Genomic DNA, 27,616 nt, shown 5'->3' with positions numbered 1-27,616 from the left:
TTTGTTTTTTTCCTATACATTAATTTTATACGGAAGCTTGTTGATTATTTTACACAGTTATATTCTTTAATATAACTGTGTAAAAATATTTACAACTATTAATATATATAATTATATAAATATTTACACAGTTTTGTTAATTGAATTTTAAGAGCATAACCAAAGTTTTATTTAATGCATTTCAAGAGGAATTCTCTTGTATATACAGTCTTTATATATTGCCTTTTTCTGTCTCATACATTTTATGTGGGGTTTAATCCCTGTTTTTTTCTGATAATAAATAAAATATACAGAATTTTTCTTAGGGACATTTTCAAATTATGCAACTTGAGTTGCATAATTTGAAAATGTTGAGTTAATTTCTATTAACTCAACATTTTGAGTTAATAGAAATTTATACCTATCTGCCACTAGAATTTTTTTAATGAATTTTTAGAATTGTAGAAACTGTACCCTACATATTCACTTTAAAACATTTAGAATTGCTTGTTAAAAAAAAATAATAAATGAGGTACTGTCCATTATAAGGCAGTTTCTGTGATGACCACCATGCATTGGCTAGGTGGTCTGCATCTCCCTATGCCACTAAAGAATTCGATAAAATTTAAAAATTATTAAAGAGCCAAATATCATTTTATCTCATAACAGATTTTTTATGGTTCACATTTGTATATTCATTTTATCTATTTTTAATGAGCACTAATCAGTGATCTGCAGTAACTCATTAGGTAATTTTTTTTCCCTTCAATCCCCTCCTAGGAACATAAATCCAGTTGTGGTTCAAACTGGATTAGTTGTTATTATTGTAGATGTAAGGTGTACAGAAAGTACTTGGACCGACACCAAAATAACGATTGCAGCAAAGCCAAGAAGAAATGTTCCCATTGCTCACAAAAGCTACAAAGGAAAGATTTTGATGTAAGATTTTTATTTCTCATGATGTAGAAAATAGGTAACATAGTTAAAAATTATAAGTATGTTGATTTTAGATGTTTTGTGTTTATGTTCTCTGACAGGCTCTGCACTTGAAAGTACTCGAATATTCCCAGATATTTCTAACAGGTGATCTTTGAATGGAACGTGTTCTTTTTACAAATTTATTCCCGGTTGGCTAGCTAGAATGTATAAAGATATTCTTCCCCCCCTCTCTCTCTCTCTCTCTCTCTCTCTCTCTCTCTCTTAACAAAGAATAGATTAGATAATAGTAATAGAGGCATGTGATGCAAAAAAAAAAAAATTTCACACAACCGATCCCTCTAAAAGTTTACCCAGTTCCTCCTTGAATTTATTAAAACTATCAACTTCCGAAACAAAGAATTGAAGTTTGTTCCAGCAATTAACCACCCACTGGCTAAAGGCAAATTTCTGCTCATCTATTCTATTACTGTCTTTCCTCAGTTTGAATTTATGTCCCCCCCCCTCAGGTTCGTAATCTGTGCAAGTGGAAGAATCCCATCAGAATTCAGCGTGCTTAACCTATTCCAGACCTTATACACCTCAGTCAGATCACCTCGCAGGTGCCTAGTCTGCAGCCATTGCAGTTTGCAGAACTTAAACCTTTAGATGAAGAGGATCCTCCTCATTGCCCTCACCAATTTTTTGTCTTTCTCTGTACTCACTCAAGCAACTCTACATCCTTCCTAAAATGAGGCCTCCAGAACTGTATGCAGTAAATAAAGGCGTGGTCTGACCATTGCTTTATACAAAGGGATAATCACCTCCTTTTCCCTGCTAGCAAAATTCCTGTATATCATTGACAAAAATTCCTGTATATCTTGCAGCCTGTCTGCATTGCTCAGAAAACTTCATATCTGACTGCACAATTACTCCCAGGTCTTTTTCATTTTATACCACCCTAAGTGTAGTATCGCACAGTTGGTACGTTCCTCAGGGGTTACTTCTACCCATATACAGTACTTTTCATTTGTCAATGTTAAACTTCAGTTGCCACTTCTCAGCCCATCAGCCCAAATTTTCTAGATCCTGTTTCAGTAGCACACTGCCATTACTGTCATTAACAACTCTGCCAATCTTTGTATCATCTGCAAACTTCGACACTAAGCCTGATATACTTTCATCAGTATCATGGATAAATATACAAAACAACAGTAGACCCAACACTGAACTCTGTGGAACTCCACTAATAACATTATTCCACGAAGAGCAGCATCCATTGATTACCATACTGTCTTTTTCCACTCAACCACCCTTCTATCCATTGTAGCAACTTACCCTTAATACCATTCTGCTCCAATTTGTACAGTAGTCTTCCATGCGCTGCAGTGTTAAAAGCTTTCCTGAAATCCAAGTATATGATATCAAAATTATTTTTTGCATCCAGTTCCTTTGTAGCCACATCATAGTATCCAATCAAATTTGTCAGACAAGCCTTTCCTTAAACCAATGCCATGTCTGAATTATTGCTGCAGTCTTGTCTAGATGACTCTGCAGTGCATCTTTAACCAGTGACTCCATTATTTTACCTGGAACGGAATTTAAACTAACTGGTCTGTAATTACTCGTGTCACCCTTCGATCCCCCTTTGTGAATTGGGAATGCATTTGCACATCTCCAGTCTGTGGGGACATCCTCTGAGTCCAAGGATGTTCTCATAATTATGGCTAAGGGTTTTCTTAGTTTCTTTGCCACCTCCTTTAATATAATTGAATAGATCCCATCCACCCCCAGGTGCCTTTCTTATGTTTAACTTCAATGATTTCTCCTCCACTTTGCTCTCAGTTATTACAAAATCATTAAGTACCCTGTTACAATTTGATAAACTTCTGACATTTTCCTTCCTTAATAACTCCTCATGTGTGAATGTAGATGCAGAATACTCATTCAGTTTGTTTGCTCTCTGAGCCAAACCATTGATATCAAGTGGCCAATCTGATTCATCCCCTTCATTTTAGAGTTTATATAAGTAAAGAAACTCTTGCTGTTTTTCTTAGCATCCTTTGCCAAAGATTTCTGCCTTCGCTTGCCTAATTTCCTTTATGACTTGATTACGGACTAGCTTATGTCTCCCATAGGCTTCTGTGTCGCCTGATGATTTATATGTATCCCATGCATTTTTCTTCTCTGCCACGAGTCTCATTAGTTCATTTGACAAGCATTTAGGCCTAAACCTTGAACAGTATTTCTTAATCGGTATGAAATGTCTAGTAGCTTCCAACGTTAATTCCTTGAATGCTTTCCCACTTAGAATTTGCTGTTGGTAACATCATCAGTTGGTCCTGCTGTACGTAATTTAAAAACTGTCTGAGACCATTGTAGTCACCTTTATGGAAGCAAAAACCCTTACCTTTACCCCTGATGGTAATTATATCTTTAAGTAAATCCCACATCAGTACACTGTGATCACTGCCACCTGATGGTTCCTTTATCTGCAAATTCTTAATACACGAATGATCACGCCTGATAACCAGATCAAGGGTATTACCCTCTCGAACATGCTGCAGAAAACAATCATCCAATAAATCCCCAAAAGTCTTGCTAGTGTGTGTTGTGACCAACCCACAAGTTCCAGTCAATATCTGGTAAGTTAAAATCCCCCGTTATAAGACATTCTGATTTACTATCCCACTCTATTTCTCTGTACAATTGTTTGTTGTACTCATTAGCCCTATAGCACACTCCTACTCTTATTTTTGCTTTCCCAGTGCTTATGTCACACCAAACTGACTCAACATATTAATACAGTGATGTTTGGTATTTATATATAAAATCTTTCTTTGTTACAGTAAAGAAAGGTAATTTGATGGTTAGCATAACTTAAACTCAACATTCGTCTTACTCTCATGTAGCTTTAATACAGAACAAAAGTAAGTTGAATGTTCAGTTAAGAGTAATTTAAACAATGGTACCAGCTAAACTAAGAACTGTGTGTGAGTGGCATTGCAAAGCTGAAAAAAATATGGTAAAATAATAAAAATCTGTTTACAGTAGAATTAAAAGAATTTCTCTAAAAATGGTGGTAAATTTTGCTAATGATAATTCATTGATTGCAGAGGCTGCAGTGAATAATTTAAGTCACTGTTGATTAATCAAAAATAAACAAGTACAAGTATTTTGGAAACATACAAATCTACTCGTAATTAGTCCACAGTCAACATAGCACACAGAAATTATAAGGATATAATTTATTTTATACTGCAATACAGCCCCACCATGACTACAGGAGTTTACAACTTCATTATAAGTATTTTCGGCATCTAATGTACTAGTGCTTTAGTTATCAATGGCCTATGCATTTTTTGTAGAGGCATATACAGGCTTGATCTTGAAATATGTGTATTTGCATTCACATTTGTTATCTCCAGAACCACAGCCAGCTCTTTAATAAATATATTTTTCTGCTGTTTCTTTTAAGCATAATTCTTAAATAATCTCTAGATAACTATCTGATAAGAACATATTCTTATGTGAGCATGTGCTTATCATCAAATTTATATGTAATTATACAACAATTTTTGCACATACGTGTCTTAAATATATGTATGTGCATGTCTTAAAACATAAGGAAGAAAATGAATCAGATTAGACCCTTGTGCAATAGGTGTAGAAAATTGTTAGGTAATCAAGCTGATGTTCCTGATGATTCGATATGTTGCATTGAACTTTACAGATGAAAAAAACGTTTATACTAAGGAGAGGTTGTGCAGTATAAAAATTAGTGATGATGAAATTACAGATGATTGTTTATTATAAAAACTTGCAGACCTATAGGCAAGTAAGGCTCCTGGAATTGATGGCATATTAACTGTAATTTGGGAGGGGGGAGGAATAGGGCTTCTTTCCTGGGATTCCAGGATCCTGCATGTTTTTATTGGTTTTTTTTTTTAATTCTCGGGAATTAACTTCCCATGAAAATTAATGAGCTACCATCATCACTTATGTTATGCACATGGCATACACCTCGCTGTATGTGATGTGTTTTATAAGAAAATAATAGTCAAGTAGAAATCAAGCAGAAAACGAATCAGATGATGATCATGAAAATGAGTTAAATGATTTGAATACAGCAATTGAAATTGAGGAGTTAGCTTTTGCTGATAAAATATATCTAATTGAAAATATAGATTAAGAAAGCAGCACCAAAACAATTACAGATGTTAATGAAACTGTAAAAAAAAAAGGTATTTGATAGTATGAACCAGAGCTGTTAAGGCTCAATATGTTCTACGTTGATATTAATATTTGCAAAATAATAAGAGAAGTATAATACATAGATAATACAATATAATACATAGAACACAAAAAAATTGCAAATCTCACATTACAGTAAAAAATAATTAAAACTCAATTGAACAATTAAAAAACAATTGAACACAATTTGAAATCAAATAAAAATTAAATTAATTTTAAAAAATTTAACAAAAAAAATTACAAAAAAACGATTTTCCTTTCTTAAATTGACAGCACTTTTCAACCGTATGTCGTGATCACAGGAAAGAAAATTACCAAATAGGGGTAAGCACGACACTTAAATAGGGATTATTTGTCTTTGTGCATGTGCATAAAAGCCCACGAATCTGAGATTAGAAATGGCCAGAGAACATTAACAGAATTCTCGTAAATTAATTTTGACAGTTTCTGCAATTAGTCTGGTATAATTACGTTGGACACTTAAGTATTTTGGCCTCTTTAAATAAAAAAGTATGTTTTTCGTTAATGGCATGAAAGGCTAATTCTGAGGCCGCATGTTGATTTACATGAAAATTCAGAGGAAAACACGTAGAACCTTGGTATGACGAGTTGCAATCGCTGCAAGAAATGTTGTATACCAGGTCATTTATTTGTGTTGCGAACGAGGAAAGGACTGAGCGATTTTTCAGTATAGTGTGTAGTTTCCATATTGACCTGGCCACAATATTAAATTCGGTATCTTTAAAAAATCTGTTAAGGCCACTGTTCAACATATGGGACAGAAATAAAAGTAATTTTTAATATTACAATTGTTGGTTGATGTAATATTTTTTATATTCGGTTTATTGTAGCAAAGGGATAACCCCTGTTTAAAAATCTGCTGGTTAATATTTGTATTTCTGAGCCCAAAGCAGATTCCGTCGTTGAATATTTATAGGCATTTAGAAATTGATTAAAGATAATAGATCCCTTGTAGGAGAACGGAATTCTGTTAATGTTTGCCAGCCATTTCTAATTTCCGATTTGTGGGCTTTTACGCGCATGCATGAAAACAAATAATCCCTAATTAAGTGTAATGCTCACCCCTATTCGGTAATTTTCGTTCCTGATCACTACATACGGTCGAAAAGCACATGTCGTGATCAGGAACATACAGTCAAAAAGCGTTGTCAGCTTCAGGAAGGAAAATTGGTTTTAGCAATTTTTTCGTTAAATTTGCAGAATAATGCAGAAGCACACCAGTGTTTGTAGATTTTCGATAGATGTTAAATTTGATTTTATTCGAGTCCCGAGAAAGCGTGAAACTTAGAAAATTTAGACTTTGTATCCATACCCTCCCTTTCCAATGTAAATTTGAGTCTAGAGTGAATATTATTAAACGAATGTAAAATGTCTTGGATAGTACTATTATCAGTAATAACTAAAACATCGTCTAAATGCCTTGCATAGTATGTGATTTTTTTGAACAGCTTGGTGCAATATTACATTAGAGTAACACTAAGATGCTCAGCCCAAAGTTTTAACATATTTCTTTTCTAAAATATTGCCTTCAAAACAGCATTGTTCCGAAGTTTTCCAGGGTCAATTTAAATCAATTTTGGATATAAAGCAACTAGCACTTGCCACATTGCGTAATATAATTAAACTTGCCTTAAGATCTCAGTATTCTAATAAACGAAAATACCATTTCCAGGTTAGGGAACTTCACGACAAATTAAAAAATTATCTGCATCCTAACGAATGGTCTGTATTGAAGACCTCCACAGATTTGGGATGTGAAGCACAGGCCTCAGAAATAAAAAAAAAAAAAAAAAAAACCAGACACGTTAACAAATTGAATACATTATCGGGAGGGTCAAAACACGTTCATGCGAATACTAAGACATTGTCGTTGGCTTGTGACCAAGTACATAAGAGTTAGGTGACAACACCCCCATATATACACAATGCGCTACCACAGAATACATCAGCTAGTTTGCGAACACTCCCTCGCCCTACATTCAACGAACCGACACATCAACAGGTTACAAATCTTTCCTCCTATATGCTATTGCAGGAAGAGATTTCACTTTTATCCAAAGGATTAAATTATAATTTACCACCTCGAAAGCTACCTAAAAAAACAGTGCTTAATTGATATTGAATTTGGACTTCATAATGTTCCACAAAAAGATTTATTTATTCAACAAGTTAACCAAGTGGTGAATAACATAAAAGAAACGTGACTTCCTAAATTGAATACACATGACAGTTCATATGTATTCAATATGTGAACTTCGGGAAAAAATAAAGACATTGTTATACAGAGGGCAGATAAAGGAGATACAGTTGTAATACTCGATAAACATGATTATATTAATAAGTTAGATTCAGTTGTTTCAGATTTCTCCACTTATCTTGAAGTAGACCCGGCACTATTTACCAATTTGGTCAATCAATACAATAAAACATTAACCATGTATGGAAAAAATGACTACATTACTATGTCTCAGTTAAAGGAATTGAAGGCCAGAACATACAATATTCCTGCACTTTTCGGTCAGGTAAAATTACACAAGACTGTGTTGCCTATTCGGCCTGTTGTTTCCTACAGAAACACGGCATTTTCATCCTTGGCCACACAAGTATATAGTATTATAAAACCCTTTAGACAGGCAATACAATTTGGGATTAAAAACTATGATGCATTATTTAATAACCTTAAGGACTGTAAACTTGACAATAATGATAATTTATTCTCACTACATGTTACCTCGTTATATACGAATGTAAACATTGAATACATGTTAGATATTATTTGGGATATGTTAAATAATAACTCTGTACCAATTAATTATACAAAGCTTCCTATTAAAGAAATTTTTCACTTAATTAAACTCTTAGTTGAGGCCAACTATATCACCTTTCAAGACAAAGTATACAAACAAATTTTTGGTTTGCTGATGGGATTGAGTTGAGCAGCTTAAGCTTAATATTGGAGATCTATCTCTCAATGATTGAGCGTATACTTTTGACGCCGTTTCTATCCGTATCACATTCTATGGGAGGTATATAGACGATGTTCTAGTTATTACTGATAGTAGTACTATCCAAGACATTTTACATTCGTTTAATGATATTCACAATCGTAATATTAAAAAATACTTTATTTCTGTCCCATATGTTGAACAGTTTCACAAACAGCTTAACAGATTTTTTCAAGATACCGAATCTATGTTGGAAAGGGAGGGTACAGATACAAAGTCATTAAATTTTCTTAATTTCCCACTTACTCGGGACTGGAATAAAATCTAATTTAACATATATCGAAAACCTATAAACACCAGTATGCTTCTGCATTATAACAGCTTTCGCCCATTCTCCTACAAGAGATCTATTATCTTTAATCAGTTTCTAAATGCCTGTAAATATTCAATGACGGAATCTGCTTTGGGCTCAGAAATACAAATATTAACCAGCAGATTCTTAAACAGGGGTTATCCCTTTGCTACAGTAAACTGAATTAGGGTACAAGCTAGGGATAGGATAAAAAATATTACATCAACCAACAATTGTAATATTAAAAAATACTTTTATTTCTGTCCCATATGTTGAACAGTGGCACAAACAGCTTAACAGATTTTTAAAGATACCGAATTTATTATTGTGGCCAGGCCAATACAGAAACTCACACTATACTGAAAATCGCAGGGTCCTTTCCTCATTCGCAACACAAATAAAAGACCTGGTATACAACATTTCTTGCGGGGATTGCAACTCATCATATCAAACTTCTACACATTTTCCTCTGAATTTTCATGTAAATCAACACACGGCCTCAGTTTGTGCTTCTCGTTCAGCAGCGTTAGAATTAGCCTTTCATGGCAATAACGAAAAACATACTTTTTTTTTATTTAATGAGACCAAAATACTTGGTGTCTAACGTAATTATACCTGACTATTAATTGCAGAAACTGTCGAAATAAAATAAATTACATGAGAATTCTGTTAATGTTCGCCGGCCATTTCTAATCTCTGATTCGTGGGCTAAAAGCCCATGCGCGAAGACAAATAATCCCTAATTAAGTGTCATGTTTACCCCTATTCGGTAATTTTTGTTCCCCTGATCACAACATACGATTGAAAAGCGTTGTCAGCTTCAGGAAGGAAAATCGTTTGTTGCAGTTTTTTCGTTAAATTTCTTTTATTTTTAATTGCATTAGATTGTTTTTTAATTGTGTTCAGTTGAGTTTTAATTATTTTTTACTGTAACAAAAATGGCATCATTTAAGTATATCTCATATTGTTATTGCAATATCATGGTAACCTGTTGTGAAGGTATTCACAACAAGTTACTATGATATTGCACTATCTCAGATAAGTAACACTTCACCAATGGAGAAGACTACTATGACTTATACTCAGCGGATACTACCACCCAGACAGCACCATTTCAGAGCTTATTGGTTCTTTATCGGTGGGTGGGCAGGTACCCTGGTGTTGCAACGATGACAACACAGTTGCTAACTATAACTCCACAATATGAGAGATGCCTGGTGGTATATGGTAATTAAGAATTACATAATATGTTTAGGGCAGTAGCCTCAGTTAACTGAGGCTATTGCCTAAACAAATTATGTAATATTCATTTGTATTTTTTTTTTTTATATATATTTTTTTGTATTTATTTATTTATTTATTTTACTTTTTGCCTAGGGCAGCAAAAGTTTACTTCCTAGTACTATATGGCTAATACCAATACTCTCACATTTAAGAGTTTTAACTTGAATCATTCTAATAATAATTGCTCTCAAGATATCATCCATTAGTTCAGCAAATCTTTCTAGTTATCCTTAACATTTGTGGTCATACCTGAAGCCATCCTTCACGTTTTCATTTTGGCAAAAGAAAGGCTGTGAATTCTTCACATTTGGATTACGGTGAGCTGGTAGTATAATCAGCATGCATCTGGTTTCATAATTGTGCATATCTACTTATTTGTATGGATTGAGTGGCATAGATTTGGATTTTCCTTGTAAAAGTTAAGATTGGCTATAGTGTTAGAGGGAGAGCTACTTTTTTGTGATTTTTCATATCCTGTGTTTAGAACCACTTAAAATCTAGATAAGCTGCTTCCAGCGTTCTTCTTATCCAGTGGATACTTCCAAATAGAGGAAAAATGTTCTGTTGAAAGGAAGGCATGACGTGGGGACTTTTTATGGAATTAAAATGATTGTGAGATACTTTTAATTCATGTGATAAATTTAGTTTACTGAGAAATTTTAGTTAATGTTTTGATTATTAGCCATGAACAGTTCTATCTGAAGTCCTTTGAAGTCCAGCCAAACCTGTACAGTTTTATCTTGACTGTGGGTTCTAAAAATTGCCCTGCTGCTAGTGCTTGCTTGCAAGAAATGCAAGGGAGAAAAATTTTTTCAATGTTAAAACCATAGTGTATGAACTGCAGATTTTATCTTGGATATGGGCTTTCAGTTTTCTAATACTCCAAATGGCAGTTTTCAAAACTCTCATAGTTCCTGTGTATAATTTGTTTTTATAGTATTTGGTTGTATAGTATTCAGTCTGAACAGTCATCAACTACAAAAAATGATGAAATCATCTCAAGCATGAAATTTGAAACAAAACAACCGAAGATTAGCTGTTTCTTCAGCTGATTATAAATCACTGCATTTGTACAACATATGTGCTTTAGCTATTAACAGAGGAACGTGAACACTACCAGCAAGTCATTTCCAGTTTCTAACAGTGAGATGTTTTTGAAATGTATTGAACTGGAGATGAAAGTGTAACTTGGTTAAAGATATAAGCTGAAACCAAGCAGCAGCCATTCCAGTGAAAGACTCCTTGCCTCGCCTTCATTTTGTTGTGCAAAAGGTGAGGCTGTGTTGCTAGTATTTTTTTGACTGTGAAAGTGTTGGCCACCACGAATATGCTCCAGAGGGGAAAAAAATTAATAAGGAGTTCTGTTTTGTTTTCTGGAATTCTTTCATGATGCAGTTCAAAGAAAAAGAGCAGAAAAGTAGAACTCCAAAGGCTGTTTTGCTACAGTAATTTGCTATTGCTTGTACAGAGTTTTTTTTTTTTTTTTTTTTTTTTCCCCCAAATTGAGAATCACTCAAGTCCAGCACCCTGGTATATTACCAGATATAAATCCATTTGATTTTTTTCTCCCCTTAAACTGGGACAAATCCTAAAAGGGCATCAATTTCTTATTTAGAAACAGTGGAAAGCTGTTTTCAAAATTGCTTCTGGAAAGTTGATTTCAAGGGTGGAAAAATCATTGTGCTAAGTGTGATGTCTCACTTTAAGGATTAAGTTGCATGTCCATTAACTGTGCTTATTTTCCCTGTGTCATAGTAGCATGGATAAAAATTAGTGATAATGAAATTACAGATGATTTGTTCATTTAGAAAAACTTTCAATCCTAAAGGCAAGTAAAGCTCCTGTGTCATAGTAGTATGGATATAAAGTTAAGTGATATTGAACTGATCTCATACAATTGTTCATTTTGTACATTAGTTTTATTAATGAAAGTAAACTGATTTTTCATAAAAGGCATCATGTTTTGTCATGAGTTGCTTTACTCATGCATCAGGTAGGTAAAGTGCCTGCCTGGCAACCCAAAGGTCGTGGGTTCGAGTCCCACCTTCGGCTTGGATCAGAGTAAAAAATGCAAAAACTTTGGGATGTGCATTATGGCCACAAAAGCCGATGCGCCAACAACTAAAAAAAACAAAAAAAAAAAACTAGATGTTGTTTCAGAGATTGTCTCCTTATTGGTGAGCAGGTAAACACCTAAGTGTAAGAGCTGGCAATTCAGTTGTAACTTGATTGAACAATATAAGACATGCTAAAAAAAAGTATGAGAGGTTAATATTCTATTCAATTTTAAAATATAAAGGTTCATGCTATGGAAAATGTTATAGTGCTACAACAGATTCACAAGATGTGATGTGATGTAATGTAATGATACTTTTTATGCAAACTTAGTTTGCTCTTATTATACAGCCATATACAACATATGTGTAGCTATATTTACTGCTGTGCCAGTTTTATTTGCAGATTAATTTGGATATGTTGCTTCTTGCTAATAATTAGAATAGAAATGCTATAATAGTATGGTAGTTGTAATTGTTTTATTAATAATAATAATAATAATAATAATAATAATAATAATAGTTTATTTATCCCATTTATTGTTACAACAACAACGTGGCAATTCAGTTGTCCTCTATTATACTTCCTTTGTGCACGTGTGTCCTCTATTATACTAAGTGTTGAAAGTTCACTTACAGACACGAAGTATTTCTCAATAAGCTTAAATCCACCATGTGAATTAATTGTCTCTCTTTTTAGTTCGTTAAAAAGTCTGTTGCCATGCATCACATTCATCCACTTGTGCTTTTGTCAAATCCTCTTATTCAAATAGATATAGAAAAATCTGCACAAAATTAATCATTATATTCTCTGTAGTTTGGGCCTTTCTGTTGGTTTAACAATCAATAAACCAACAGAAATTTTGACTCAAACTACACTAAACCATCTTTGAGCCAAAATTTCAGTTGGTTTAGTGAATATCATTTTTTTAGATAATGATAATAGTGGGTAAAACAGCTGGAACCATCACATTTAATATCCCTGGCTCGATAAACATCTGAATACAGTTTTTTTTTTTTTTTTTTTTTCATTCTCCATTACAGAGATGTTATATCAGAACAGTATCATGAAGTTTACAAAGATCTTTAATTATTTAAAAATGCAGACAAATAGCAAAACATGTAAATGAATGTTCATTTAGAAGTTTTTCTGAATAAGTAGAGATTAATAAATAAATCATATAACTAAATTTTTTTTCTCTCCTATTCACTATCTCAGGAACACATGCGTACTTGCGATACAGACAGACTTCCTTGTCCACACTGCAGCATTGAAATTTGTAGTAAAATTTTGGGACAACACATTGCCAAGACGTGCCCAAAGTTGCATGAGAAATGTTCATATTGTGCACGTGTATTCCCAAATGCTGACTTTGAGGTAAGTAGAGATTAATTTAAAAATATATTTCCTAAGTTAAAAATAAATGAAGTGAACTGCTTACACTACTTACAGTGAGTGCAGCCTTGGTGGTATCTTCCTATTAAAAAAATACATAAATAAAATAAAATGCAAGAGTAACTTTCAAATGTTTTCAAATTAGGGTATCTGTGTTGACAGTTTCAGATCTCTGCTTTAAAATTTACTGAATTTTGTATCTTTTCCTTTCAAATTCATGAAGTTGAAGTTATTATTTGCATTTATTGGATTAAATAGGTGAAAATATTTTGAAACTTAGCAAGTAATTCTCAAAAAAAAAGAATAGCTGAAGTAAGAGAGAATTTTGTCACCATTATGTTCATTCTGCACACTTTAATATTCTCTGATGTAATTCTGAAGGTGTATAATTAATTAATATAAGTGCATTTATAAAGTTTGTAAATTTTAGTGTACATATAGTAACTTGGCAAAAAGGCTTGCATCAGGAACATTTAAAATTCGACGACCAATTTAACTTTACTAAAATAAGTTAAAAATAAAATATGAGTGAATACATAATATACTAAAATGATAAAAATATACAGTTAAAATTAAAGTATCCCTATGTAGAGGACTGTGGCACGAGTTCTAAGGTTCATACTGAAGAGAAATTTGGACAACAGGTGCAATAGAGAATGCGCTCGCCATTTATTGGAAAAAAAATTAGTTACAAAATTAATTTGTCACTATATGGCACTGTGACAATAAAAATCACTTGAACAGTGCTACAGTTGTTCAATGTGTCCTCCATTTTGGTCAACAACAGTTTCCATTCGAAGAATAGCATTTTCTACAGCAGAACGTAACATGTCAACTGGGATAGACAGCACATAACAGCTAATGCTGTCCTTCAGATCTGTCAGAGTTTGACATCCTTCCTGATACACCTGGTTCTTCAAAAAAACCCACAACCAGAAGTCGCATGTGGTGAGATCTGGTGATCGGGGTGGCCAAGATGTCTGGAAACAATGACTGATCACCTGTTCGCTTGTAAAGTGTTGCCTTAGCAATCTTTGGACGCACTGGTAGATGTGGGGTGGCACACCATCTTGTATGAATATGGTATTCTGAAGGCACCCATGTTGTTGTTGTAGCTCTGGTATTATGAAATTTACCAACATTTCATAATATCACTGTCCAGTGATGGAACAGGTTTGGGGTCCAGTCGGTGTTATCTGTTCAAAAAAATATGGCCCAATCATGAATGTGGCCATAAATCCACACCACACTGTCACTTTTGGAGAATGCAATGGGATCTCTTGGATAACTTGAAGGTTTTCTGTTGCCCAAATGCAACAGTTGTGCATATTCACTTGTCAATTTAAGCAGAAGTGGGCTTCATCACTCCAAAGGATGTTCCATGACCAAGTGATATCCACTGTCATTTGCGAAAGAAACAAGTGCGTATGTGAAACGAATATCTGCATCACTATGCTTTAGCTGCTGTAGCATGTGTATCTTGTAAGGGTAGTCCGCAACACCTGACACATTACTAGCCTTACAGTGGAATATGGCATGTCCACTTCACGAGAAACAACTGGCACACTTGCGCTATCACATGGAGATTGACTTGATAAATCCATGATAGCCATAGCCACATCTTAAACACGAGAGGAGTCCACTCATTTTCAGCCTCTACCTGGTTGAATGCCAAGATGTCCTGTCACTTCAAATTTCGCAATCATTTTGCAGACAGTACAAACAGTCATAGGTCCATGCCTTATGTGCTTCTGATGCCAGAATTCTCTGATAGCTGCAGCTGCATTGTTGCCGTTCTGATAGTACAGCTTCACTAATAGTACCTTTTTCCTTAAATGTTGTTGGCATTGCTGCTGTAGTGCAGGCAAACGTCTACTGTATGATTTTGAAGAAACTGCTTTGCTTTTATACAGTATGGTACAGCTGAGTAGTGGTGCTGTGGCAATAACTTACATTATTTGCATAATTGTAATCGTAACTAAGATAGTTATGCATATACAGTGATAATTTTGTAACTAATTTTTTTTTTTTTTTCAATAAATCGCGAGTGCATTATTTATTGTACCTGTTGTCCAAATTTCTCTTCAGTACGAACTCGCTCCAGAGCCCTCTACATAAGGTACTTTAATTTTAAGAAACCTGTATATATAGGATAAAATACATTAAAATCACAAAATATAAGTGAAGATAGAATCTGCTCAAAAACATAGTAACTTTTTGAGGAGGTGTGCACACCTTTGTTAACCAGATAGTGCATGGCATAAATAACAAGCGTGTCATGTGATAGAGGAATTGAGAACATGATGATACCCACGCATACATAAAAAAAAAAAAAAAAAAAAAACTAATCAGGTTCTGGTGCTAATAAACAATGTGTGTTGCAACAATATTCCAAGTTTACTAGTGCTTGTGAAAATGCAGGATAAAAAAACTCAATAATAGGGTAGATGTTTGTTATTTGGTTTTTAGGAGCATTAGCAACTAAGGCCATATTGCTCCGGGAATATGCGGTGGTCATTCCCTTGACCTTTCCACATCTTCCGTATTTGGTGGTGACGGGCTCGAACCCTGGTCTAATCAAGAAGCGTGTGCTACGCACTGCTGCTCCTTCCCACCTGGCTACGGAGATGCCTAATAGGGTAGACGCACATGCTTTTTTTGCTATTGAAATTAAGGCCTACAGTAGCACTATGGAGTACCTCAAACCACAAGCAAAAAAGGAAATGGTATATAATATCAGTGTTATTGCTAGGGTAGAGGTTAAGCTTATGTTATTCATTACAGTAACGTTCACCAGGGGCAAATTGAGCAAAATTGGCAATGCCAGTAGCTTCCTCATTCTTGTGGATGCAGTCTTCCAGCCCTCTGCCAGATTTATCAGTATGACAAACTCTATAATATGGACACCTTAAGCAGTAAATAAAACCACTTTGTATAAGCACAGGGTGGGAGTTTTCACATTATTAATATGTGATTGCAACTTCCTGCCAGGGAGTTGTACACATCTAATAGGTAGCTCCATAATACCCTGGAACAGTGCCCAGAAACACCTGAATAGTCGGGGGATGTAGACACTATTGCTCAGAAATGCTTGGGTAGTGGGGGATGTAGGCACTGCCACTGCTGCCTACATCTACTATCTAGGTATTTATGAGTGCTTTGCCAGGCAAATATAGAGCAAATTATTAGATTTGTAACAACTTCTTGGAAGTTGCAATCACATGTGCTGCTGGGAGGTGTGTATTAGATTATTCATCTACATCCCCTAACACTAATCCAGCACTTCAGTATTAGGATACAGTCTTATGGGATGAATAAGGAAGCATCTCCTATCTGGGAAGGATTGCAGGGTTAACGCTGAGGCAGGTATTGTGCTCTGTTTCTTTCACGAAAATTTCACTTGTGGTGATTTTGCCACTTGACAGTTATTTGGAGAGGTCTGGTTTGCATCCCATCATAGACCATAGGAATTTCTAAAGACTTCTTTATTTGAGACTAATTAGCAGATTCCAGGTGGAGGGAATAGAGGTTCCCTGTGAGTTTCAGCCTGCACAGCATGCAAATCAGTCCATGAATATACACTTGTATATACAATGTACACAGTGCAATATGGTCTGAAATTGCCAATGTGCCTAAAATTAATATTGCTAAATGCAAGGTACTGCATTTGTGTGGTACTAAATTCAAAGTTAATGAATTTAAATGACCTAGAATTCATTTTACAATCCAAATGAAGTTCCCGGAGTAATGCAGGCAGGTTGCAAGGGCAACCACTGGCAGTTATATCAATACAGAAATTTTTCCGGCAGAGAGAAAGAAGTGATTTTTTCCTATACTGCATGCAGGTTTAGAAGATTCATTTTAGGAAATTTGCCAGAATGGTCTAGAGAAGAGCAGAAAGATTAGTCAGAACAGAAATAAATACTCCTACGAAGAAAAATTATGGTTCCATAAATTAGTCTGGAATCTAGGCATTTTTGAAGAGACTTGATAGAGGCGCCTCCGTAGCCAGGTGGGAAGGAGCAGCAGTGCGTAGTACACTCTTCTTGATTAGACCGGGGTTCGAGCCCGTCACCACCAAATATGGAGGATGTGGAAAGGTCAGGGAATGACCACCGCATATCCCCGGAGCAATATGGCCTTAGTTGCTAATGCTCCTAAAAACCAAATAACAACAACAGCTCCTAAAAAAAAAAAAAAAAAAAAGATGATAGAAATGTTTTAAGGCTTTAAATAAGCTGAAAAAAAGCACACAAAAGGGCATACTTTTAAACTGTAAAAAGGTTGGTTGGTTGGTTGGTTATATAAAAAAAAAAATGTACTACCACTGGCAGCAAAGAAAGGATATGGCTGATTGCATATCAAATTCAAGAAATGTGTTATTTATCTTGGATTTCTGCATTTCCCAGATGTTCCTGTATTGTTCTAAACTAATGATAATCATTGTATACTAAATCTTAACTACAAAGTATGTGGCGCCTCCGTAGCCAGGTGGGAAGGAGCAGCAGTGCGTAGCACATGCTTCTTGATTAGACCTGGGTTCGAGCCCGTCACCACCAAATACGGAGGATGCAGAAAGGTCAGGGTAATGACCACCGCATATTCCCGGAGCAGTATGGCCTTAGTTGCTAATGCTCCTAAAAAAAAAAAACCAAATAACAACAAATAACAAAGTATGTGTTCATAATTACCCAGCCTAAACTTTTGTGCATTATCAATTTGCTGTGTGTGGATGTGCATTGTTTTGCAGCCAAGTGATTCTGTTTGCCAGTTTCCCAAGTGTTTTCTTGCAAACTGTTATATACAAATCATTACCATCAAGAGGTGACAGAAAATTTACAAGAACCTGTCAATTACTAGCTGTGGGCTATCTTGGCTTTTTGGAGCAGTGGGGATCCTTTTATAGAAGTTTTTAAAACATATAATACCACAAAACAAAAAAAGAAGAATACCCTTTAACCTTTAACTTGTAGACTGTTGAACTTTGTATAGCCCTCCAGAGGTATAAAGAAACAAATTATTATCATTGGCAGATTAAATTCAGGGAGAGGTGGCAACATTACTGTAACAAACAAGCTATAAGAGAATTGTTGTAACATTTCTTTCTCATTTGCTACTTGTTTTTTATGAAAATTACAATTTGAGTGCCTTTTCATGTGCTACTTCAAAAAGAATAATAACTGCTTAAAACATTTTTGATTTTACTGTTTGATTATCAGTAATTTTAACAATGGTTATTCATCATCATCATCAGCCATTTTCAATCCACTGCAGGATCAAGGCCTCTCCAGCAACTTTCCAGTTCCTTCTATTTTGAGCACTAGCCATCCATTTACTACCCACAAACTCATGAATTTCATCTATCCATCTCTGCCTTTGTCTTCCAGGTTTTCTTCTAGCTCCTCTTGGATACTATTCTGTTATTTTCTTAGTCCATCTGTCATCATGTTTAGGCACATTATGGCCTTTGCTGTCCTTGCGCCTTAAAGCCCTTAAACAAACAAACAAACTGTCATCATGTCTTCGAGCTATGTGTCCTGCCTAAGACCGTTTTAGTTTTGATAAGAATGTCCTTTACTTGAGTTTGCTGCCTAATCCATGTGTTTCCCTTCTTATCTAACAGTCTGATTCCCAATATAATTCTTTCCATTCTTCCCTGTGTAGTTCCCAGCTTCTCTTCCATTCTTTTGGTGAGTGCCCTAGTTTCACTTCCATAAGTTATTGTGGGAAGTATACATTGGTTCATTATTTTACCGTTTCAGACAAACTGGGATATTGCTCTTCAGTATGTGACTATATTTCCTGAGTGCTATCCATCCAAAATTTATTCTTCTCTTGACTTCTAGCTATTTATCATTATTACAGCTAATAACTTGTCCCAGATATGTATATGACTCCACCTTTTCAATTACTGCTCTTTCAATCATTTCAATCACTTGTTCATCATTACTTTTGTTTTAGCCATATTCATCTTAGTCCAAAATCCTTACTAACTGTGCATAACTGATTAAGATTTTCCTCTAATTCTTTGGGATCGTGGCTTATGACCAGAATGTCATCTGCAGATCGTAAATGGTTTAGGTACTCTCCATTCACATTGACTCCTTTCTGCGACCAGTCTAATCTTCTGAAAGCTTCCTCAAGGGCAGCAGTAAACAGCTTCGGAGATATTGTGTCTCCTTGTCGAACTCCTTTCTCGATTTTAAATTTCCTACTGTCTTTGTCTAGTCTAATAAAGGAGTTAGCACTCTCATATATTTTCTTCAAAATCATAATATATGGGGTATCTATGCCTTGTCTTTGCAGTTCCCGAAACATTGCCTTATGCTGTATGGAGTCAAATGCCTTTTCATAATCCACTTATGACAGGCATAATGGTCTTTTATATTCATTTGCTTTCTCCATTAGCTGTGATATTACGTGAAGGTGATCCATAGTTAAGAATCCTGTCCTAAAGCCAGCTTGCTCTTTCAGTTGATTCTCATCAAGTATTCTTTCTAATCTGTTAGTAATGACCCTTGTGAACAACTTGTAGATGTGGGATAACAAACTAATTGGTCTCTAATTTCCAATTTCTGATTTATCTCCTTTCTTATGCAGCAAAACTATGATTGCATTATTCCACTGCTTAGGCGACACACCTTTTCTAATGCACTTTGTGAAGAGCCTTGCCAGTTTTTGTGTTATGTCTCTTCCTCCCAATTTTAACAACTCTACAGTAACTTCATCTTTCCACAGGGCTTTCTGATTCTTCATTTTCTTCAATGCATGTTCTACCTCATCAAGAAGAATATCGGGTATGTCGTATGTGTTGCTACTTTGCAATCCATCTTCCCCTGCTCCTTGTATAATTCTCTATAGTAGTCTTCTGCTATTTGAATTATGCCTTCTCTGCTGTTTATAAGTACACCATCGCTATTCTTCAGTTTCAGTATCATTTGTCTTTCTGTATTACTTCTCATGGCTGCTGATTTAAATCCTTTGTTTTCCCTTAATGCTTGTTCTAATTTTCTTGTGTTAAATCTTATGTCCTCTCTGAGTCTCTTTCTAATGGCTTTGCATAACTCATGTACTCTTTCTCCCTGTCAGTGTTTTTCTTGCTTTTCATTTGTCGTCTTCGGTTCATCATGACAAGTGTTTCTTGACTAATTTCTTTTTCCCTATAGGTTTCTTGGTTTCTTGAAAGTGATAAAACTTTCAGAAAGTTGTAATATTCCTTGTCGATATCTTGGTCCGGAGCAGTCTGCAGAAGCTCAAACTTGTTCTTAAGTTCCAGTACATACTGCTTTTTCTTCTCTTCTGTTATCTCAGAGACCTTTGTATTATTTACTCGAGTCAGGTTTTTCCTTTCCTTTCCTACATCTATATCAAGTGTACATCTTACCATTCTGTGATCGCTTCCAACATTTACCTTATTCAGGACGGTAACATCATTCACAATATATCTTCTGTTAGTGAGGATGAAGTCGATTTCATTAGTAGTTAATCCATTTTGACTCTTCCATGTCCACTTTCTGTTCACCCTTTACTTGAAAAAAGTGTTCATTACTGACAGTCCTTGAGATTCTGCAAATTCCACGTTTTTCACCTCTTTCATTTCTTTCACCAATTCCAAAATTTCCTATAGTTTCCCTTTCTGCGCTGTTTTGTCTTTTTCCAACCTTAGCATTGAAGTACCCCATAATAATAGTGTAGTGGGTTTTCTGCTCATCTAGAAGACTCAATTTCGGTGTGCATTTCTTCAACCTCATCATCATCATCATGGCTCGATGTTGGTGCATAAATCATTATAATCTTTAGCTTGTACCTTTTAGGAATCTTGAGTATTAGTCTTGACACCCTTGGTGATGTACTTAGTAATGGTTATTTTTATTTATTTTTTTTTTTGTTATTGGCGCATCGGCTTCTGTGGCCATAATGCACCTCCCCAAGTTTTTGTATTTTCTACTCTGATCCAAGCCCGAGGCGGGATTCAAACCCGCGACCTTTGGTAGGCGCTTTACCCACCTGGCTAGCCCGGTCGGCAGTAATGGTTATTAAACTGTACTAAAATGTGTAATACAGGTGACCCCCGCTTAACGCTGATAATTCGTTCCATAAAAACAGAGCGCTAAGTGAATCCGCGCTAAGCGAGCTCCGCATTCCCATAAGATAACATATGTATTTGTGAGTTGCGTTCGGTGCCATAGGATATTTCCTAATCAATAATAAACGGTAGTGAAAAGATGCACAGATGTCGGTCAAAATATTTAATATTCAAATATTTGTACATATAAAATATTCTGCATTACATACTATATAATTATGTGGTAACTACAGTACTTACGTATCAAAATTAAATTTAAAATTCCAATTAAAATCATGAATTTAATTGATGAATTTAATCATGAAAAATGTGTCGATTTTGGGTTGACTTTGGTGCTCTTCCAAACTTAAAGGGGTATTAATTTTAAATCCCCCGCAGCGTTACCACCCAACAATAAAGTCAACCGATCCTTCGCTGCTTTGAAACCTGGCATGTTTTTTTCTTCTTTCAATATGAAACTTCTTTTAGGCATTCGTTTCCACAAAAGTCCTGCTTCATCTATGTTATAAACTTGTTGAGAAGTATAACACATAATATCCCTCTTCAATAATTTTAACAAGTTCTTTTTGAAAGTTTCGGCTCCTTCTGCACTTGTGGCTTCTCCCTGGATTTTAAATCTATTCAACCAGCCCTTACCAGTTTTAAATGGTTCCACTTTTTTTTTTAGGTGAGTTTTCTTCAGATCATCATATTGGCTAATCTCTCTCTCTCTCTTTTTTTTTTTTTTTTTTTTAATAATATTAACTTAAATGAATTCTGCATTGGATATTATGTTCAATAAAATTAGTCTTTCCATTTCAATCCTAGCCCTGGTTGCTTGCAGTGGAACAGCTATCTTTCCCGCTGCTAAAATTAATTCCTTATTTTTTTTTATAATTGTTCTTACAGTTAAACTTGCAAGTCCTAAATTATGACACACATCTGCTTGTCTTTGACCGGAATCGATTCGCTTCAAAATGTCTAATTTAATTTTCAAATTCAGTCTTTTTCTTACATTTATAGTCTTTGTACTGCGCCCAAACGTTGTTGCTTTTTCATTCTTATCGGCCATTATTAACTCTTCGAAAATGTCTTCTAAAATGTAACTGCGTTGGTTGCATTAATTACGATACAATGTTCAAGTAAACTGTCCGTTTCACACGATGTCTAATACTGTACTGAATGATGACTAGACTTCAGATAAATGCATATAACGCAAATATTACAAACAATATACTTGATCATTTTTTAAAATGTTGATCTCGGAACTATGTAACAAGTCACTGTACTGCAATTAAATTAGCGTGCGAGAAAATTTCACAGAGCGTGGGAAACGTTTTAATGCTGTTTTGGTATTCAATTTCAAGCTATCGACTCCAACAAATGAAACGATTTCGTTAAATATGCCAAAAATCCAATCTGTAAAATAGCGTTATAGTGATCTGAGACAGCGTTATAGTCAGATACCGGTTATAATATAAGAACAGCGTTATAGCGAACCGCGCTATAACGGGGGCCTGCTGTATATATTTCATCTTCTTTCAACTTTCCGCAAAATTTGACTATAGCATAATGATGTAGTATTACATCATTTAGTGATTAAACTAAATCACTATTAGAGTAAAGATATCTTAATCCAAGGGTTCTCAAACTTTGCAGTATTGTGACCCCTAAAATGATAAATGAATTTAATCTTATGAATAAAACTAAAGGTCGTATTTGGGTTAGATCGGGGAAGAAGTAAATATACCACTTACATTAAAAAGTCGCGTTGGAAATATAAAAAAAAAATAATAAATAAATAATTAAAACCATATTTTTTCATGGGAAATATGAGCTTGCATAGTTTTACAGTTCCTGAAATCTGTTTCAATTTTGAGAGCCATTCTCATCTCTTGTTCCATTTATTTTTGATCAACATTTTCCCTTTATAGCATTAACTGTAGAATTGCAAACAGAATCAGTATATTCATAGACTGCTCACTTAATTCTTTATACTCACTTTGCATACCGAACCAAAATTCAGGAAAAGTCATTGTTGGGAATTTTATTTTCTATGAAGTATCAGAATAAATATTAATGATTTACTACTCCCTCTTCCTCAATGTTCTATAACATAAATTAATTTAAAGAATATGGTATTGTTGGCACTTCATAGAACCCCTGTATCTTGGCTAAGAAAAGTGAATAGATGGGAAATTGATTTCTAAGTTTAGAAATACTCATCTGAGTTCAAATATCATGCATGAGGCAGAATTTAACTAATTTTTGTGACACCCTGACCCCAACTTTCTCACACACCCACAGTTTGAGAAGCCCCTGCCTTTAATCTCTTCTAAAGGTTTGACAGGTTGCTAGGTGGGCTATAATACCATTAGGTTGCCAAACCTTTAGGTGTGTGATGTGTTTTCAAATATGTAAAAAATTCAGAGCTACAGGGCTCAATAACTTCCACGATATTTTAATATATTAAAAAAGTAAGAGAATTACCTGTCTTTTTTGTGGAATGCTTCCAGTCAATTCTCTCCCAAATGTGACGAATAAAATAAGATGAAAAAAAACAAATTAATGAATTCCCTCACTCATAGAGATACAACCAAATCCAGTGCGCAACCCGACCCCAAAACACGTCAAATCACCGCAGCAAGGCCATGAGTACGAGAAAACATTGTCAGAATAAATAGTTAAAACTGCTTCCGATAATAAATAATTAAAATCACTATTAAAATCACAATTAAAAACACTATTAAAATTAAAAGGATTAAAAGTTACAATTTGGATGAATACTCAAATTAAACGAAGTGCACAGCTGTTTCCCTTCCTTAAGCAGACCACACTTTTCGGTTGATTGCTGTGTTCACAGGATGGGAATATCACGAAGTGTTTGTGTGTGTATTTGACTCTGAAATAGAGAGATTATTTATATTGGCGCATTCACAAAGAAGACCAGAAATCCGAAATTAGGTAAGGCTGTCGCACATTGATAGAATTTTCGTGTGGTTTCATTTCAAGCGTTTCGGCGATCAGTAATTTTATGTAATTGTGTTGTATATTTAAAATTACCGAAACGGTAATTTTAAATATACAACACATTGAATAGGAATACGTGACCATCATTGACTGCATGAAAGGCCAACTCCGGCGCATTTGCGCACAACGTGTTGCTTGACACGTAAATCTAATGTGCAGCGAGTGGAACCCTTGTATGATGAATCACACTGACTATATGAAATCTTGTACACAAGATCATTTACCTGTGCCAAGCAAGAAGGAAGAATTGATTGTGTGATTTTTTTTTTTTTTTAATATATTATGGGCCTGGCTATAATTTTGAATTCAGTATTTCTAAAGAGTTTGTTAAGATTGTTCAACATATGATATGGAAATAAAGTGTGTTTTATTGGTATTATTAATGGATATCATATTTGCTATTTTATTCATCACATTTGGGAGAGAATTGACTGGAAGCATTCCACGAAAAAGATTGAGGTAAATCGTGTACTTTTTTAATATATTAAAAAATTGTGGAAGTTATTGAGCCCTGTAGCTCTGAATTTTTTACTAATTCTTATTTGAATATCGTTCCCCGTTGACTTTGCCCTTAATTCCACTCTCTCTCCCAACAGTCTATCGACATAATACACGCATAATTTAAGTTTGACTATGAGAGATTTTTTTATATACTATGGTGCAAAATTACATCAAATTGACACTGAAATATTCCACACAAAAACATCATATTTCTTTTCTGAAATATTGCCTCCATGAAAATATCGCCTAAAATCGCGAGGGTTAATTTTAATCATAGGTTTCCTGGTATTAGAGAACTAGCTTTTGCTACGTCGCGCCATATTATTAAACTCCCTTAAATTTTTATTTTGCGATGAAGAGGTGTTATTATTCTCAGGTGGCTGCACTTCGTGATAAAATAAAAAAATATTTACATTCTAATGATTGTACCGTGTTAAAATCCTTTATAGATTTAAGGTGGGATGCATTGGCTACTGACATAAAAAATAGGTGCTTGCTTAAGTTAAATGCTTTATTAACAGTTTCATATCGGGATCGAAACCCCCCCCCTCCCCCTCCCTTATACAGATGCAATAACCCAGACATGTTTATGCAAGCGGACGCTCATAGAAGTACGTCCACTATTTTTAGAAATAACACAGATCTAGCTTACATGCATTTTCCCCCACATCATACACATAATAAGGCAACATATAAACAAGTTACATAATTTGTTTTCATACGCATTATGTGAGGATAAGATTTCTCTCCTGTTGAAGGGTCTGAACTTTAATTTACTCCCTCATAAACTCCCCAAGAAACAATTTGTGATAGACTTTGAGTATGCTTTCCACAACATTCTGCAAAAAGACTTATTGGTTCAGCAAGTCAATCAGGTAATCAATAACTCCAAACCTTTTCGGGTACCCAGACTTAATATGAATGAAATTATAGTATTGCATAGTCTTAGAGGGAACAAAAATATTGTTATCCAAAGAGCAAATAAAGGGAACACTGTATAAAATATACAGTGTCCCCTATATGATAAAACGGACTATTTTAGAAAATTGGACTCTATTATATCGGACAGTTCTACTTACAGGGTGATTGACCGGTCTGTATTCACAAAGTTAGTAAACCAATACAACAAAACCCTAACTGCAAACCGTAAGAGTGATTTTATTTCCATGGTTCAATTAAAAGAGCTGAAAGCGAGGACATACAATATTCCTGTACTTTTTGGACAGGTTAAACTTCATAAACCCGGTTTTTCTGTATGCCCTATGGTATCATACAAAAATTCAATATTTTCACACTTAGCTGCTCACTTATACAACATCATTAAACCATTTAGACAGTTGATAAGGTTTGGCATAAAAAATATGACACTTTATTTAATAGTATTAAAGATATTACACTTGGTGTTCGTGATAAATTATTTTCATTAGATGTTACCTCTTTGTACACCATTGTAAATGTGAACTATGCTCTCGATGTAGTTTGGGAACTGTTCGCGACAAATCACACCAAATTACCCAAAAACGAAATTTTTAAATTAATCAAGCTTCTTCTTGAAGCTAACTATTTTGCGTTTAAAGAGACTATATACAAACAGGTTTTCGGTTTGCTGATGGGTTCGAACCTGAGCAGTCTTATAGCAAAAATCTATCTTGCCAATATCGAGGACATTCATTTAACACCGTTTCTTCCCCGCATTACTTACTGTGGGAGATATATTGACGATATACTTGTTATAACAGATCACAACACCACTCAGGACATTCTACGGGTATTCAATAATATTCACACAAGATTCATTTTACATTGGAGGAGGAACAGATAGAAACAAAAGCCCCGAATTTCTTAAATTTCACTCTCACACGTGACATGCGCAAAAAATCAAATTTTGCATTTGCCGAAAACCCACCAATTCAGGGATGTACCTGCATTACTGAAGTTATCATCCATTCACGTATAAGAGATCCATTATATTTAACCAGTTTTTCAATGTTTACAAATATTCCACATCTGAACCCACCTTACACTTGGAAATTGTTACACTAACCGACAGGTTTTTAAATAGAGGCTATCCTCACTGCATTATAAATCAAATCAGATTACAGGCTAAAAATAAAACAGCAAATATGATACCCATTAATAATACCAATAAAACACACTATTTCCATAGTGTACATTGAACAATGGTACAGGCAGCTTAGCTTAATAAACTCTTCAGAAATACTGAATTCAAAATTATAGCCAGGCCCATGCAGAAGCTCCATAATATATTAAAAAAAATCACACAATTCTTCCTTCTTGCTCAGCGTACAAGCAAAATGATCTTGTGTACAAAATTTCATGTAGTCAGTGTTATTCATTTTACGAGGGTTCCACTCGCTGCATGTTAGATTTACGTGTCAAGCAATATGCTGCTTCTGTCTGCATGTCACGTGCAAATGTATCGGAATTGGCTTTTCATGCGGTCAATGATGGTCGCATATTCCTATTCAATGAAGCGGTAATTTTAAATATACAACACAATTACATAAAATTATTGATCGCCGAAATGCTTGAAATGAAACTACATGAAAATTCTATCGATGTGCGATGGCCTTACCTAATTTCGGATTTCTGGTCTTTTTTGTGCATGTGCCAATATAAATAATCTCTCTATTTCAGAGTCAAATACACACACACAAACAAACACTTTGCAATATTCCCATCCTGTGAACACGGTGTTCAACCGAAAAGCATGGTCTGCTTAAGGAAGGGAAACAGCTGTGCATTTCGTTTAATTTGAGTATTCATCTAAATTGTAACTTTTAATCCTTTTAATTTTAA

General features: G+C 34.8%; 1 protein-coding gene across 2 annotated transcripts in view; it reads left to right on the top strand.

Moving 5' to 3' along the window:
• Positions 1 to 27,616, top strand: part of LOC150079995 (uncharacterized) — a 113,199-nt gene that overhangs the window by 75,375 nt on the left and 10,208 nt on the right. For both annotated transcript variants that reach the window (XM_090382343.1, XM_090382342.1), the window contains exons 6-7: positions 760 to 918; positions 13,024 to 13,182. In XM_090382343.1, coding sequence (XP_090238469.1) covers positions 760 to 918; positions 13,024 to 13,182 — 318 coding nt within the window. The remainder of the gene's footprint in view (positions 1 to 759; positions 919 to 13,023; positions 13,183 to 27,616) is intronic.

This window comes from Mastigoproctus giganteus, chromosome 10 (assembly GCF_048544385.1).
Source record: "Mastigoproctus giganteus isolate SK-2022 chromosome 10, ASM4854438v1, whole genome shotgun sequence".
Taxonomy (NCBI): Eukaryota; Metazoa; Arthropoda; class Arachnida; order Uropygi; family Thelyphonidae; genus Mastigoproctus; species Mastigoproctus giganteus.
This window is presented reverse-complemented; position numbering and strand designations above follow the sequence as displayed.